The sequence below is a fragment of the Ursus americanus genome, chromosome 19, assembly GCF_024610735.1.
Source record: "Ursus americanus isolate L20-20 chromosome 19, mUrsAme1.1.p, whole genome shotgun sequence".
Taxonomy (NCBI): domain Eukaryota; kingdom Metazoa; phylum Chordata; class Mammalia; order Carnivora; family Ursidae; genus Ursus; species Ursus americanus.
This window is the reverse complement of record NC_142145.1, coordinates 51,286,615-51,301,050: the sequence shown is the minus strand read 5'-3', so window position 1 is coordinate 51,301,050 and position 14,436 is coordinate 51,286,615. Positions and strand designations below refer to the sequence as shown.

General features: G+C 40.8%; 1 protein-coding gene across 1 annotated transcript in view; it reads left to right on the top strand.

Annotated features, from left to right (window-relative positions):
- The window catches only part of DLGAP1 (DLG associated protein 1), a 793,827-nt gene that overhangs the window by 540,060 nt on the left and 239,331 nt on the right, over positions 1 to 14,436 (top strand). The window contains exon 5 of the mRNA XM_045781889.2: positions 7,691 to 7,905. Coding sequence (XP_045637845.1) covers positions 7,691 to 7,905 — 215 coding nt within the window. The remainder of the gene's footprint in view (positions 1 to 7,690; positions 7,906 to 14,436) is intronic.

Here is a 14,436-nt window from a genome sequence, read left to right as displayed (position 1 = left end):
GCCCTCTGAGGTTATTCCAGAAATGTCAGATTATGCCATAAATATCAGACCCCTAGCTCTCCTTTCACAAATACAGTTTTTCCTCCTCGTATTTACCCTTCTTCATCGAGCTCAGGTAAGACCAAGTAGGTTGATCCCTCAGCCACAGCCAAGAGCCCTCATTTGCCTGGTTGCTTTAATAGAAACACTCAATTTTTGAAGAGCTCAACAGCTGCTAAGAAGTAGCCTCGCAAATATCAACCTATTTTTGATGGACGCCATTTTAATCACTGCTCTAACTTGCTCTATTATCTTTATTCCTATCTCAGCAATAAAATGCCTAAACTATTTCTCCCCACTTCTCTGGTTCCTGACGAATTAGAACTTTAAGTCCCACCTCAGCATTAGATTCTTCGGTTTTCCTCCCCAAACCTCAGTCATCCAGAACGGCTCGCAGAATCGCACTGGCCTCCCCTGGTGTATTTCAGGACATATGCTCCATTTCAGCTGTCCCAGCTTTCTAAGGGTCTGCATTCCTTTTGTGGCTCTCAGATTTCCCAAAATCTCACGCATTTTCATCCCTCCAAACCTCACCATCCAACCTCCCATCTCCAGATAATCCGCTCTCCAGGAGTCACTCACACATGGCTTCATCTCCCAGCCATCATCTCTCGGACCATCATTGGCACAAAATGTCTGACTCTCTCTACATGTAGTTACACTGTACTGACTGCAGCCCAGCAAAAGTGGGGGGCTCAAACCCCAAGTCCCGTGGAAGAGCCTTTTAAAAGTAAGCTTTCTCATGTCTGAAATAGTATTTCTTACAACTTTTACTTCAAGGCTTGTAATCCTGCATCTGTTTTATTAACATTTTTTTTCCTCCAGACAGAACTTAAAACCATAGGGAGGTGTTTCTTTTTTCTTACCTGAAATATATATTCTTTAGGTTACCATAAAATAACAATTGTGACTCAAAAGACAGCCAAGATCTGAATATGGGGGGAGGGGGGAATCACTGTCTGTGAACGGTAGACCCTATCTTGGGTATAGTATCAGCCTATACCAACTACTAAGCTCTCTGGACCTCGATTTCTTTATTTGATCAGCTAAGATTATAATAATTCTTCTTATCCTTCAAGGTAGTTGTAAGGATGATGAGTCATTATGTGAGCTTATGTTTTTTTGCAAAAGCATGGCACAGATGAATGCTAATTATTATTATTAATTTGGTCACTATTAAATAGGAACATTAAGTTCTATAGTTACTATTCCAGAATGTATCCATTTCTTGTTTTTATTTTTGCACATGTTCTTTAAAAGGCATTTGATTCTAAGATATATACTTCGCATTTGAGCATCTTTGATATTGGAATGATCCATTCCAAACTAGGAAGAGTCAGAGTTGAGCTGGTGGTATTGATTTCCTTCCTAGTGGCACAAAAAAATATTGAGGGTTTTGTATTGGTATCTAAGATTCAGGAAAATGTGGCATTTGGGTACTAGAGGAAAGCTTCAGATGGGTCAAAGTTAAGAGTACTTTGTCTATTCAAAATGGAAACTTTGTTAACTAAGTGGGGATCTGACCCCCCCAAATCAGCAAAATGTTTGAGACCCTCAGCACAGAAGGCGTTATCTTGGTTCATATAACTTTTAAGCGTTCCCCATGGGAATGATTTCTCAAGGACCCCTAGCTTATTGTAGCTTTTGCTCACAGATCTCCCAGAGTTAAGTGTGATCCTCTTTCACCTGAGTTTGGGGAAACCTAAAGCGGAAAAAAAATTGGCAGCATCTGAAGACAGTCTACTTTCAAAGATCCTAAAAGAGACAGAAATACATTTTTGTGTAAGAAATTTTTATATTTTTATATAGGATAACATATATAGTCCATCTGTTTATATTCTTATACTACAATACCTACTTTAATGAGTAGAAGATGGTCAGCTAAAATGCCACCGCTTTTTTAATCCCCAAGTTATTTATGGCTGGCCATACTTGAAAAGTAGCCATGAAGAGACAGATTTCTAACCTTTTCTTCAGATTTTTATGGTGCTTTGAAATTCACAAACTGTATTCACACAATTTCTATTCATTATGCATCTATTATCATCCCCATTTTAGAGATGGAAAAACTGAATCAAGGAGGTGAAGTGACTTATCCAAGGTCACACACATTGAGTGAAAGCAAAGCTGGAATTGGAATTCATTCATTCATTTAGTATCACATTTACCCAGAAACCTATTGCCTTTCTGGCAATGTACTAGGCCCTAGAAATAGCCAGGTAAACAGTAAGAAGATTGCCCTCCTTTACATTTTCAACCTCTCCTCCACCTCTGTGACTCAGAGCTGCACAGAGCAGAACCTTCATGCAGCCCAGAGGCCCCCTAACTCCCACTCTTGGTCTGGACAGTTCTCATACATCTGGCATACACAGCTCTAGGGTCAAGATTTTAAAACAAAAACAAAAACCTTCAAATATATAGTTCCCAGGGAGGCTTTTTTCCCCTCTTGGTTTTCTGCTTTGTGAACCAAAAAAAGACATTTGGGGTTCGATCACTGAGAAGCCAGGCAAGATTCTGGTTGCCTAAAGGCTACAGTCTTCCCTCTCAGTCCTGCAGAATAGAGATGAGACCTCAGGACAGAGAGCTGGGAGTATTTCCTGATGGGAACTCTCACTTAAAAATGATGGGAGTAGATAGTATATTTGAACTTTATATTTTTGCTTAATATATTTCAATTATTTCTGCTCCTTCTTTGAGAAAGAAGATTGGAAGAGGGCATCAGAGTCTTCTTGGAAAGCCAATGTCGTCCACCATGAGGGAGTACCTGAGTGCTAACAGTAGTGCAGAGCTCCCCTAAAAGACCTTTACTGAGCACTCCATGTGCACTTGCACGCATTACCTCGTTTAATGCATGCCTAACTCTCTATGGGGTAGGAAACAGACAAGGAAATGCAGGCATATGCCTAGTTACTGACAGCAGGAGCTCAGACCTTTGTGTCTAGTTGCAGAACTCACACCTCTGACCCCCCAGCAATACTGCTTCCCCCATCAGTGAGCTTATCCAGTAATTAGAGAGAGGACACAAAGACACATAAAACAAGTAGCGCATATAAATGCCATTGTGTAATTATGCACATTAAGTAGCAGAAGGATGATGTGGATTAGGTTTGGGGGCCATAGAGTCACCGACACGACCATATAACTTGACATCAGTCGTAGCCAGTGCATAATGAATGGGCATGGCCGTGTGCCAATAAAACTTTATCTACAAATACAGATAGCAGACTGGATTTAGTCTGTGAGCTATAGTTTGCTGACCCCTAATGTACAGATACATGCTATAGATTTCATTAAAAAGATCAATTTAATGTGGAGCATTTGGAGGGAGCTTTGGAATTGCTGAGTTCAGCCTGGAAGGAAGATCTGAGACAGACGTACAAGACCCTACATGACCTTGGCCTCACACCCCTGGCCTCTCCTTGTATCAATTTCCTCTTGGCTGGGTACTCTCCAGTCACACTGGCATTTTCGTTCCCAGGCTTTCATTACACACCAAGCTCATTCTTATTCTAGAGACTGCACACTGGCTGATCCTTTTGCCTGGGAGCTCTTCCCAGCTCTCCTCCAGGCTGGCTCCTCTGGTCAACTGATGTCCTCTGGAATGTTACCGCTTTCCTAGTGGCTTCTCTGAGGAACAGGCTAAAGTAGTCCCCCTCCAGCCACTTTGTTACATTAACTCATCTTATTTTCCGAATGGCATTTATGATTCCTGAAACTATCTTGTTCATTTATGTGTGTGCTTGACTATTATCTAATCTCTTCCTGAACTACTTCTGGAATGTATGCTCCACAGCATGAGATCAATGTTAGTACTGTTCACTGCTATATATTCCCAGCACCCAGACCACAACTGGAAAAGAAACAAGCAAAAAATACTTGCAGAAGTAAGGGAAGTGGGAGAGACACAAAGAGAGAGACGGGCAAGGAAATTGAGAAAATGCAAGCATGCCCCATTAGGTCATGTTTCATCTTCCCCTTTTCAGTAACTGAATAGACTATGGCTATGATTAGAATGACCCATCATTCGGTGCCCATACACTATTTCAATTAAGCAAACATCCCCGTCCTGTAATTAGAGGATAACAGCACTTGGTTATGGTCATTCTTTGGTCAGAAACAAGTCTTCTGTATTTCTGAACTGTGACATGTGGTCTAAGTTATAGACTGGCTATTCCTGAAATAGAAAAATGCATGCTAATCCTCATTTTGTTTGATCAAAAATGAAGCTCTCTATTGGAGTTTGGTGCTTAAACATATGCATTAAAAAGCAAATAATCCTTTTTTTTCTCTAACTCATAACTACTGTTAAATCTAACTTTATTACATTGATTTTATTATTGTTTCTTTAAACATTTTGGGTCCAACCACCTCCAAGGTCGGTGCAGACCAACAGGACATCTGGCCCACCTGTCATCGACAAGTGTCTAGTTGCTCTAGCTTCCCTTCCTTACTAAGACTTCTATTCCGTTACACTGCCAGGACCAGTAATACTGAAGGCTTTCTCAGACAGCTGTAAGGTTGTTTCTTTGGATTTCCCTGATTTTTTTTTTCTTTCTGTGCAACTGAGGCAGAAAGACACATCAACTTTTGGCTAGATCACAATAGTAGCTGTACCCCATGATTCTCCTCTCTTTCCAATCAAAAGGGACTAAGATTTCACACTCAGGCCCCTTACAAATTGGTATGCCTTCTTTGAAAACTATGCACCTGGTCACTGTCTCCTCTTTTGCTCTAGAGTTTAAAAGGCTCAGAATAAAAATTCTGGCTCAGTCATAGCAACTTCAGCGACATTATTTTTCTTCTCCAAGATCTTGATTTTCTGTTTGCTTACATTTTTCCTAGAACTGACCTCTGTATTATTTCATAGGTGATCTTGTAGGCTACCTTTAGGTGTATGAATAATGCATTAATTTTTAAATCTCATTCCATACAACTTCTTAGCTGCTATCATTTGAAAACTGTTTCATTGAAAGCTATACAAATTAAATACTTTCCAGTTGGTTCCTTAGCAACAGTTGCAACCCGTTGCTAGGGCCAACCCAAGTTTCTACCATAAACGAACTTTGGGAAAAACATCTAAACAGAAATTTGCCATGTTTTGTTTCATAATTGGTACGACCTGATACAAGTTTGTCCTTAGTCTCTGACATATTCCAGAGACCAATGCTTATTTATGAACTGTGCGTCAGTACCAAGAAATGGCCAAGTGCTGTATGCATCATCTATGACCCCAGCTGTACCAACGTAATTTATAAAATGTAATCGCTGAGCCAATAATGAGGTTCTGAACATGATCATATCTTTGCAGTGAGTCACCTTCCAATTGAAGGAAAACAAGACTGTTCTAAACATCTATAATTTCACCAAGAAATCTTCCTTGTTGCTATAGTGATTTTGATGCTTTTTAGCTAAAAAAGTAAAAACTCTACATTGTTATTACCATGATCAACAAATGGCAAATGGATCAGATGCAATGGATTACAAAGGAGACATGGGATTATAGTTGTTTGGTTCTGTAGGTGCCACAGATCATAGCGCAGAAAGAGAGACAGCAGCACATAGTGGTCAAGAGTAAGGCCCCGGGAGCTGCCAGGTTGGAACTCGGCCCCTTCATAGCTGAGACTTATGTGTCCCCACCTGGGGCTTGATCTCACAACCCTGAGGTCGTAACCTGAGCGAAAATCAAGAGTCGGATGCTTAAACGATGCTGAGCCACCCACGCGCCCCTTTATCGTGCTTTTAGTGGAACATCTGTTCTCACTTCCTAGCACCTATAACATTTGGAAACCCGTGTCTAATATGTGTATGTGTCATTGCAAACAATTTTATGAACCCTTCAGAGTTAAAATTCATATATTATTAATCAAAAATTTAGGTTAAGTAAATTCTAATCTTTGGAGCCAAACCAAAATGCTCTGACTGCCAGAGCCGTTACGTGTTCTTTTATTAGTTGTGTGTTCTTTGGCAAATTCCTTAAGTTCTCTGAGTTCTTGTTTCTCATCTGAGAAATAACAGAAAAAAATTACGCAGAGTCGTTACGTTGATAAAAAAAGATCCTGTAAGCAAATCCTTTAGCATAGTTAAATGTTAATAATGAAAGAACGTGTTACTTGATGGATAATCAGTGAGGAGTTAGCATCAAAATATTAAATACCTGTTCACCTTCTCATTGAAACTTGGCCAGTTTCAATAGCCCTGGAGCCCTTCCTGGCTACTCCTTCCCGATCACCATTACTGATAACTCCTACTTCTAGTCTCTCTTTGGTGCACGTTCCATTTATGGCACCCTATCTTAAACTTGCTGATGGGTTGATCTGGAACTGTTCCCAAATGTGTTTGGGAAAGTCTGTCTTCTCATTGCTGTTAAAGCATGTCAAGGGCAAAAAAACAGCCTCCTTTGTTTTTTGGTTTCTTTTCATTAAGCCCTGTGCAGTGTTCTATGCACCGTGGACTGTTTGTTGCTTCTTAATGGATAAAAAGAGTGGTCTTTGTACATTTCTTTTACTCAGTGGAGGAGTAATGAGATCCTAGATTGAGTCCATGTTGAGGTGGAAAATCTAAGCGGAACTGAAGAGAAAGTCATAAAGAAGCCCTCTATGGCATAGTGTAGTGTTCTGTTGAATTCAAAGGAAATGACTGTAGAAAAAAAAAAAAAAGGGAGCAGTGGACTAAGAACACTATCTTGTGTGGTACCCCCAAGTGGAGACTTAGAATAGGATCCAGCAAAGCAGGAGGAAAAGAACAATTCAGATAAGTAGCTCTACCCGGTAAGTAGAGAAGCTCTTCAGGGGTGGGTGGGTGTGTGTGTGTGGGTGTGTGTGTATTCAGGGCCAAGGAAAATTATAATTAAGAAAAGGCCACTAGCTTTAATGAGATCATTGGAAACCTTTAAAGCCTGCTTTAAGCTGACCTATGGAGGCTGAATCCAAATTAAGAGGGGCTCAGAAAGAATAGGTATTGGGAAGTCATTGTAGCTGGTTTAGGAAGAAGAGAGATTCGATACAAGACAGTAGAGATGGAAGGTGTGAGGAGGGTGGAGATAAAACTGAAAGAGTCTTAAATTTTAAATGACAATTGAAAACAAATAATTGGGGGCGCCTGGGTGGCTCAGTTGTTAAGCGTCTGCCTTCAGCTCAGGGCGTGATCCCAGGGTCCTGGGATGGAGCCCCACATCAGGCTCCCTGCTGAGGGCCTGCTTCTTCCTCTCCCACTCCCCCTGCTTGTGTTCCCTCTCTCGCTGGCTGTCAAATAAATAAATAAAATCTTTTTTAAAAATTTTAAGAAAAGAAAACAAATAATTGAAAAGCTCAAATAAAACTGTTCTCCTTTCCTGTGGCATTCTTATTGGAATTATTTCTTGGAATTCTTCTTATTCTGATTAGCATGAGAAAAATGAGAAGTGAATCAAAGCCAGCGGTTTTAATTTTTCCTAATACACAGGATGTTCTAAAGATTGAGACATAGCTTTGCATGGATTAAAATGTTTTCAAACCAATGACAGTAAAACACCATTATCGAGAAATGAACATCTGACGTTTTAGAAAATATATCTATATTACCCACATTCAGGGTCATACCAAAAAAAAAAAAAAAAGGAAAGAGAAGTATAGGATTTCATTCAAAACAAATTATCTGTTTTCTGTGTGACTAGGTTCCTCAGGATGACTGGACAGGGTACACCCCTCGAGGTAAGGACGACGAAATCCCCTGCCGAAGAATGCGAAGCGGCAGCTACATCAAGGCCATGGGAGATGAAGACAGCGGCGACTCCGACACGAGTCCCAAGCCCTCTCCCAAAGTTGCCGCACGAAGAGAAAGCTATCTCAAGGCTACTCAGCCATCCCTTACAGAACTCACCACACTCAAGTAAGTGTTTCCAATGCTCTCCTTCGGGTAGCCCAGCTCTTTCAGCACCTAGAAGCAGGGGGTGTGACTCCTAGAGTACCCGGGGCACAGTTCACCCGACAGCTGGAGCAGAGCAATGCACTCAATGGCCTAGTGATTTTGACCTGGGGTCTGATTGGGTATCTAGCGCCTTCAAAGACATGGGCATTCAGGTGTGTTCTGCAGAAATCGTAAGCGGAACCCCAAAACCCAAGAAAAAGAGTTTGAAACAATCCAGGATGGCTTCTGAAATGGATTGACTTCTGGTCAATGAGAAGATCTATGTCTCTCAACTCTTGGATGTTTTCTTAACCACTAAATCTACAGGGCAACTCTTCCTTATAAGACCCTTGAATTCTTCAGATAAATGAGTAATATAATAAAGCAGATGATCTTGGAGAGGCTTATAGAAAGTAGCTACGCTTAAAAATTGGGTCATATATGAAGGTTCTTGATACGGGTTTTTAATTTGGATGCTAAATACACATAATTTATAAGACCTTAGAAATGGTTTTTGGGGGCTTCTGAGTGCCTCAGTCAGTGGAGCAATGTGACTCTTAATCTCGTGGTTATAAATTTGAGCCTCACATTGGGTGTGGAGATTACTTAAAAATAAAATCTTTAAAGATATTGGGTTTTGAAGAATATGATTCTAAGTAGTTCTTACCTCCATCTGTGCTATTTGTAAACAGAGAAAAGCACTACAAAAGAAACTACTGAAACCGATTTTTTTAAAGGTTTTATTTATTTATTTGACAGAGAGAGAGACAGCCACTGAGAGAGGGAACACAAGCAGGGGGAGTGGGAGAGGAAGAAGCAGGCTCCCAGCGGAGGAGCCTGATGTGGGGCTCGAACCCAGAACGCCGGGATCATGCCCTGAGCCGAAGGCAGACGCTTAATGACTGAGCCACCCAGGCGCCCCTGAAATTGATTTTTTTAAACAAGACCTGATTAAAATTTTAATATTATTTCTGGGGAGTAAATCAGAACCTTGAACTATATCAGGGCTGGGATCATCATTTGAAAAATATGGATAATTTGTATTTTTAAGTGCCTTTTCCCATTTTTAAGGAAATACATACTACTATTCATGCATTCATATTATGCTACAATATAAAATATTAAAGAACAAAATAAATAAAGTAGAAAAAGGCCAAAGCTGTCAGGCTAAGGAAAACAAACTAGATTATTAACAGAGACCAACAGTGGACTAATCTACAATGGAAACATGTACATAGCAAAATGCATTATATCTTAAATAAGCAGACAGAGGGAGTCCCCTCATGAATTTTTCTTCAAGGGGTCATATGGAACCTCTCCAGATCATTTCAATAAAAAATTAATACCAATGGCATTAGTGAACCAACCCAACAAAGGAGCTCTTCTTTCTTTCCTTTGGCTTCCAGCTGCCCTTCCTCTTTGCCTTGATTACTGCAGGTATGTTTTCTAGGGCTGCCTCACAAAGTCCCACAAACTGAATGGCTTGAAACAACACGCACTTGTAATGTCACAGTTCTGGAAGCTAGAAGTCTGACATCCAGGTATGAGCTCGGCCCCGCTCCTTGAGAAACTTGTTGAGGACAACCCTTCCTGGCCTGTTCCAGCTTCCAGTTACGGCTAACCATGCTTGGCATTCTTTGGCTTCCAGCTGCTGCACTTCAGTCTCTGCCTCTGGCATCACATGGTGTTCTCCTTTCTGGGTCTTCCCGCAGCTATCTTATGACACCACTCACAGTGGATCAGAACCCTCCCTAATGACCTCATCTCAACTGGATTAAATCAGCAAACCCCTATTTCCAAGTAAGACCATGTGCACAGGGGCTGGGAGTTAGGACTTCGATCTATCTGTGTGGGGAATGTAAGTCAACCCATAACACTTCCACACGAGGTCAAAGTGCATCAAGGAAATGAAAACTAGAAACAGGCTATTGTTGTACTTTGTTACACCTCACAGAGGCTCAGAAAATTAAATATATATCCAGTCTGGAAAAAAATTAAAAAAAAAAAACAACAAATGGGTTTGTAATAAAGGCAGTCTGCCAAGGTGGTTGAAAATGAGGGTGGCCAAGGATAACTTCTGGCAAATATCTTCTATGGGCTTTAAAATATCTCTCCACCAGAGACAATAATAGGCAGACACAGCCATGGTGTTAATTAACATCCTCCAGAAGAAGCAAAAGAGGGAAGGCTTTAGGCAAGAAAGTCACTTAGACCTTCAGGAGCTCAGTTTCCTCAACAGGCGGTGGGACTCTGCAACCTTCACAGTCCCTTCAGCCACTTTCCTATCCTGTTAGTTGATCTATCAGGATGCATTTGTCACGTTGGCCGAATGACGCATTAGGTCTCCCGTAAGGAGACACCATGATTGCGCTGCTCACAGTAATACCCAGGCATGAGGAGAACAGAGAGGAGAGGAGCACAGGAAAGCTGAGCGGAGTGCTCTGGGGAGGCTGAGGCCAGGGGTAGGAGCAGAAATCACCTCTCACAATTATGCCTCAGGCTACGCTCCTCACAGCTTCAGGGCTGTGGGGGACCTGCTCTGAAGTCATTAGAACTCTTTCTTTTTCATTTTGCTTCCTACATAATATCATCTTCCTTTCAAGCCCCGGGCCCTATTCTTACAACCATCATATATTTCTTTCACTGCTCCGAAGTTTTAAGAGCAGCAGTTTCTAAGAGTTTTAAGAAAAAGACAAACATGGATAGTGGCTAAGACGTCTTGGTCAGCTACTCTAGACAGTGAAAACAGTCATTGAGCTGAGTCGAATTAGTGACTGTTTTCTTCCTCCAAACCTCCAGAAATTTAAAATGGCAACTACTTTACTGGAGGACCCCTAATAAACTGAGAAACTTTTTTCTTTATTCAAGAACGAATTTCACCAAACTGTCTCTATCCTTTAGCAAGCAAGACAGCATCTGACCATCATTCAAATATGCCTTTATTCTCTTTCCTACCATCTGATTTCCCAGGCTTATTTCCCATAGTTCTGTTTGTCTCCATTCATTCCTCCTTAACCTAGTGGAGGGATTCCACTCCTCATTACAGTCTACATATTAAGCTTCCATCATACTCAACTACGGAGGATTCCTAGTGAGTTCTAGTTTAATGGTATTTAAGGAAGCACACATGAAGAAAAGGGAAATATACTATGAAGGCAAAAAATTCAAACATGACATGACTTATAATCACTGCTGTCTTTTATTCCTTAATGATGTTTTGACTCAAGACCATTATTTCTCTAGAAGTTTGAAGCATTCAGTCCCTCCTGAGAAAAAAAGAAAGATCCCCATATCCTGGAATTCTAGTTCCCCAAAAAAGAAAACTATATTTTTGTTCTTACTTCTTTGACATTTAAGTCAACTTTTTTTCCTCCTTCCTCCTCAGCAATTCACAGCTTTAGGGATGAATCATAGCCATGAACCAAGATAACTAAAATTAGCCAAGTGAGATTGGGGCAACATTTTGTTTGAGGTGTTCAACTCCTATCTTCTGTCAGAAATGTTGGAGAGAAAGCATTCCTGTAATTTCCTACATTGTTTTTCTCTTTTCTATTTTTAAAAGGCATCTTGAAGATTTATTTACGTCACCTACTCAGTGTTAGTTATTGTGTTCTAGGGTCAGTTGAACATTCTAGAGTCATGAGCAAGCTTCAGACAGTGAACTCCATCTTTGGGCCACAAAATTCCTGTAGCTAATCACTGAGAACCATTATATCTTTCACTCCCTTGTCTCCTTCCACAGCTGGCAACAAATCCCTTCACGTGACCACTAGCTTTGCTTTCTTCCTTTGGTATTAGCTAACAATGAACTTGAAATGAATTATCACCCAAGAATATTAGTATTTTCAAATAATAACTTCTGGATGCTTAATAGTAAATTCTCAGGCAAGCCGAGGAGAGTTTAGGGGGGCCAGAATTCCCCTAAACCTCTCCACACCATGGCTCTGATGAATTTAAGTCTTGCATTTGTTATAATTTGCTATTTATTCTAGCACTGAGACTACTGCCTGCAACCCTGATTAATTAAAACCATGTCCAAATCCCACCTTGGACTTTTCCCTCCCAATATTCTGTAGAAAGAGCTTTTTTAAAAGTGAGCTGGCATTTAAAAGATTGTAAAGTTAAATTCAACTATCCATTAATCCTAGGTAAATAACACCTTAAAATTTCTTCATACTTCTTTGTCTCTTCATCCAAGCACTAAGACAAATTTTCTCCTGGAGGAAATAGCATCTAACATTATAAACATTGAAAGTCCTCTGAAATTGGCAAGGAGGGCCCCAGGTTTCTGTGCATGTTTGGCTTTGGGGGTGACAAGTTAGATAGAGCTCCTAGCAATTTTGATAAACTGTCTAACAAAAGGTTTCAAGAAGGTTCATATTCAGTCCTAAATGTCTTGAAGGTAGTTTTCCATTTTCAAGATGGCTAATCCTCTTAATCTGCATTCTTTTCCTGATCCTGAACCCTTTTTCTCTTCTTTTCCTTTCTTTTTTTAAACATATATTGTGAAATACTAAATAGCTGTATGCCTTTGGCAACTGGTTTAATGTCTCTCAGCCCTACCCCCCAACACACACCGAAATTAAATGAGAGGCTTAGGCTATTAGCATGGATGGTACCACTAAGATAACTCCCATCACAACTCCCCCACCCCACCCCCAACTTCTAGGCCTATGGCAGACAGCATAAGCCAATCCCAGCATTAATGGATCCCAGTACCCTTCCCACTGAACACAGATCCAGTTTCAGAACGCTTCTCAACACAATTCTCCAGCCCCGACTTCTCATTGACCGGTGATACCACGGGGTCCTTTCTCTCATCCACATGGTCTCTGAGAGACCTTTCAGCACTGTTGTAAATAATTGCAAGAATGAGGCACAGAAGATCTGGGAGTTCACAGTTTAAAGACAAAAGGAGCAGTACTGGTAAATAAAATAATTTGAGAAGAGATAGATGGGGTGTTCTCCTACAACTTTAATTCTGGAAATTTAAAATGCATCAATTTTATATCAGGAACCCAAAACAAGCTTCTTGGTAGAGTCTCCGTTTTTGTCATCTTCATGTAAACTTCTTGCTCCCTTTTTTCTCCCTAGACACACTGTGTTCTCGGCTGGTTCCTCACATTCCACAAGCTCCTCCTCCTACCCATCTACAGCTCCTCAGTTCCTTCTCTTCTCAGAAAAAGGGGAAGTGAGGTGTACGAACATAAGAGCATTGAGATTTTTTTCCTAGGTATAGAAACCATGTTTAAGAACATAGCCATATATATCATCCCATCTTTGTCCAAGTGGTATGAAATGTCTCTGACATTCCTCTCCTACCTGAACCTCAGTATAATTTTACATATAACAGCAGATGCTCTTTACAGTGGAAGAAAGAACAGAATCACGCAACCCAACACTACAATATTGTGACTATACAGTGATATAAACCCAAGATCGGTTCCCATCCTCTTCTGACCACAGTACTTTCTTCTCTTACATTCTATCTTCCCAACTTCCCCACCCCCAGCTTCCAAAATGATAAGTAATGGAAAACATTTAAAACTAAAACTCATTCACTTCCTCAAAGAGAAATTATCTAAATACGTTTCAGCCCCTTGCTAGAAATAAGCCTCGTTGGAAAACAAAACAAACAGTAACTGGTACAAGAAATTGCCTATTCTATTCAGCTCCAATCACCATTCCCAGCTCAAGAAAAATCAATTCCTCTTTGGGGTATGAATGCCCTCCTCCAAATGAGATGGGCGTGTGCAAGCACTGTCGTCTATACAATATCCTGGTCTCCTACGATACAAGTTCTCCCTAGAAAAGCCTGTTTGGGAAGGAAACTTGCAAAGATTGGCCTGTGCCTACAATGATCATGACCCCAGAGGAAAGAACTGCTTGTGTATCTGTGAGGGAGGTGAAAGAATGAAAGGAAATTCAGACACATTTTAGAGAAAGAAAGGAGATTTTAAAACATTGAAGAGAGATTTAAGTTTTAATGTTCTAAATACCTTACTGAGTGCTAAGGGCTCTACATTCTTTTTTTTTTTTTTTTTAATCACTGTAACTCTAAAAATCAGATTTTCCCCACTTTGCAAATGAGGAATCTATGTCTCGGGGAGATTAAATAACTTGTCCAAGTTTATATGTCAACTAACCATCAAAGGTAAGATTGGAGGCCAGTCATCGAAAGCAGAAAGGATAAGAAGCTGGGTGGCATGACGGGCTTCCCCAGACAGCAGAGAGGAGCTACATAAGAGGGGTGAGTGCAGAGGAGAAAAGGAAGGTCTCCTGGGTGTGGACACCTGAGAAGCGGTCCCCAGGAAAAGAGCTGAGAAAGCAGAGTAGATTTGCGGCCTGGGGGAGTGGGGTCAGAGGCTTCAGTGAGGTACATCCTGGCCCAGAAGTGCAAGCAGGCTCACAGGCAGCTCAAACAGGAAGGGCTTTAAGAACATTTTGACTCGGGCTTGCCCTGGGGTGAAAGAAGGAAGGACCAACAAACCAACAGATCAGAGATAAAGGACG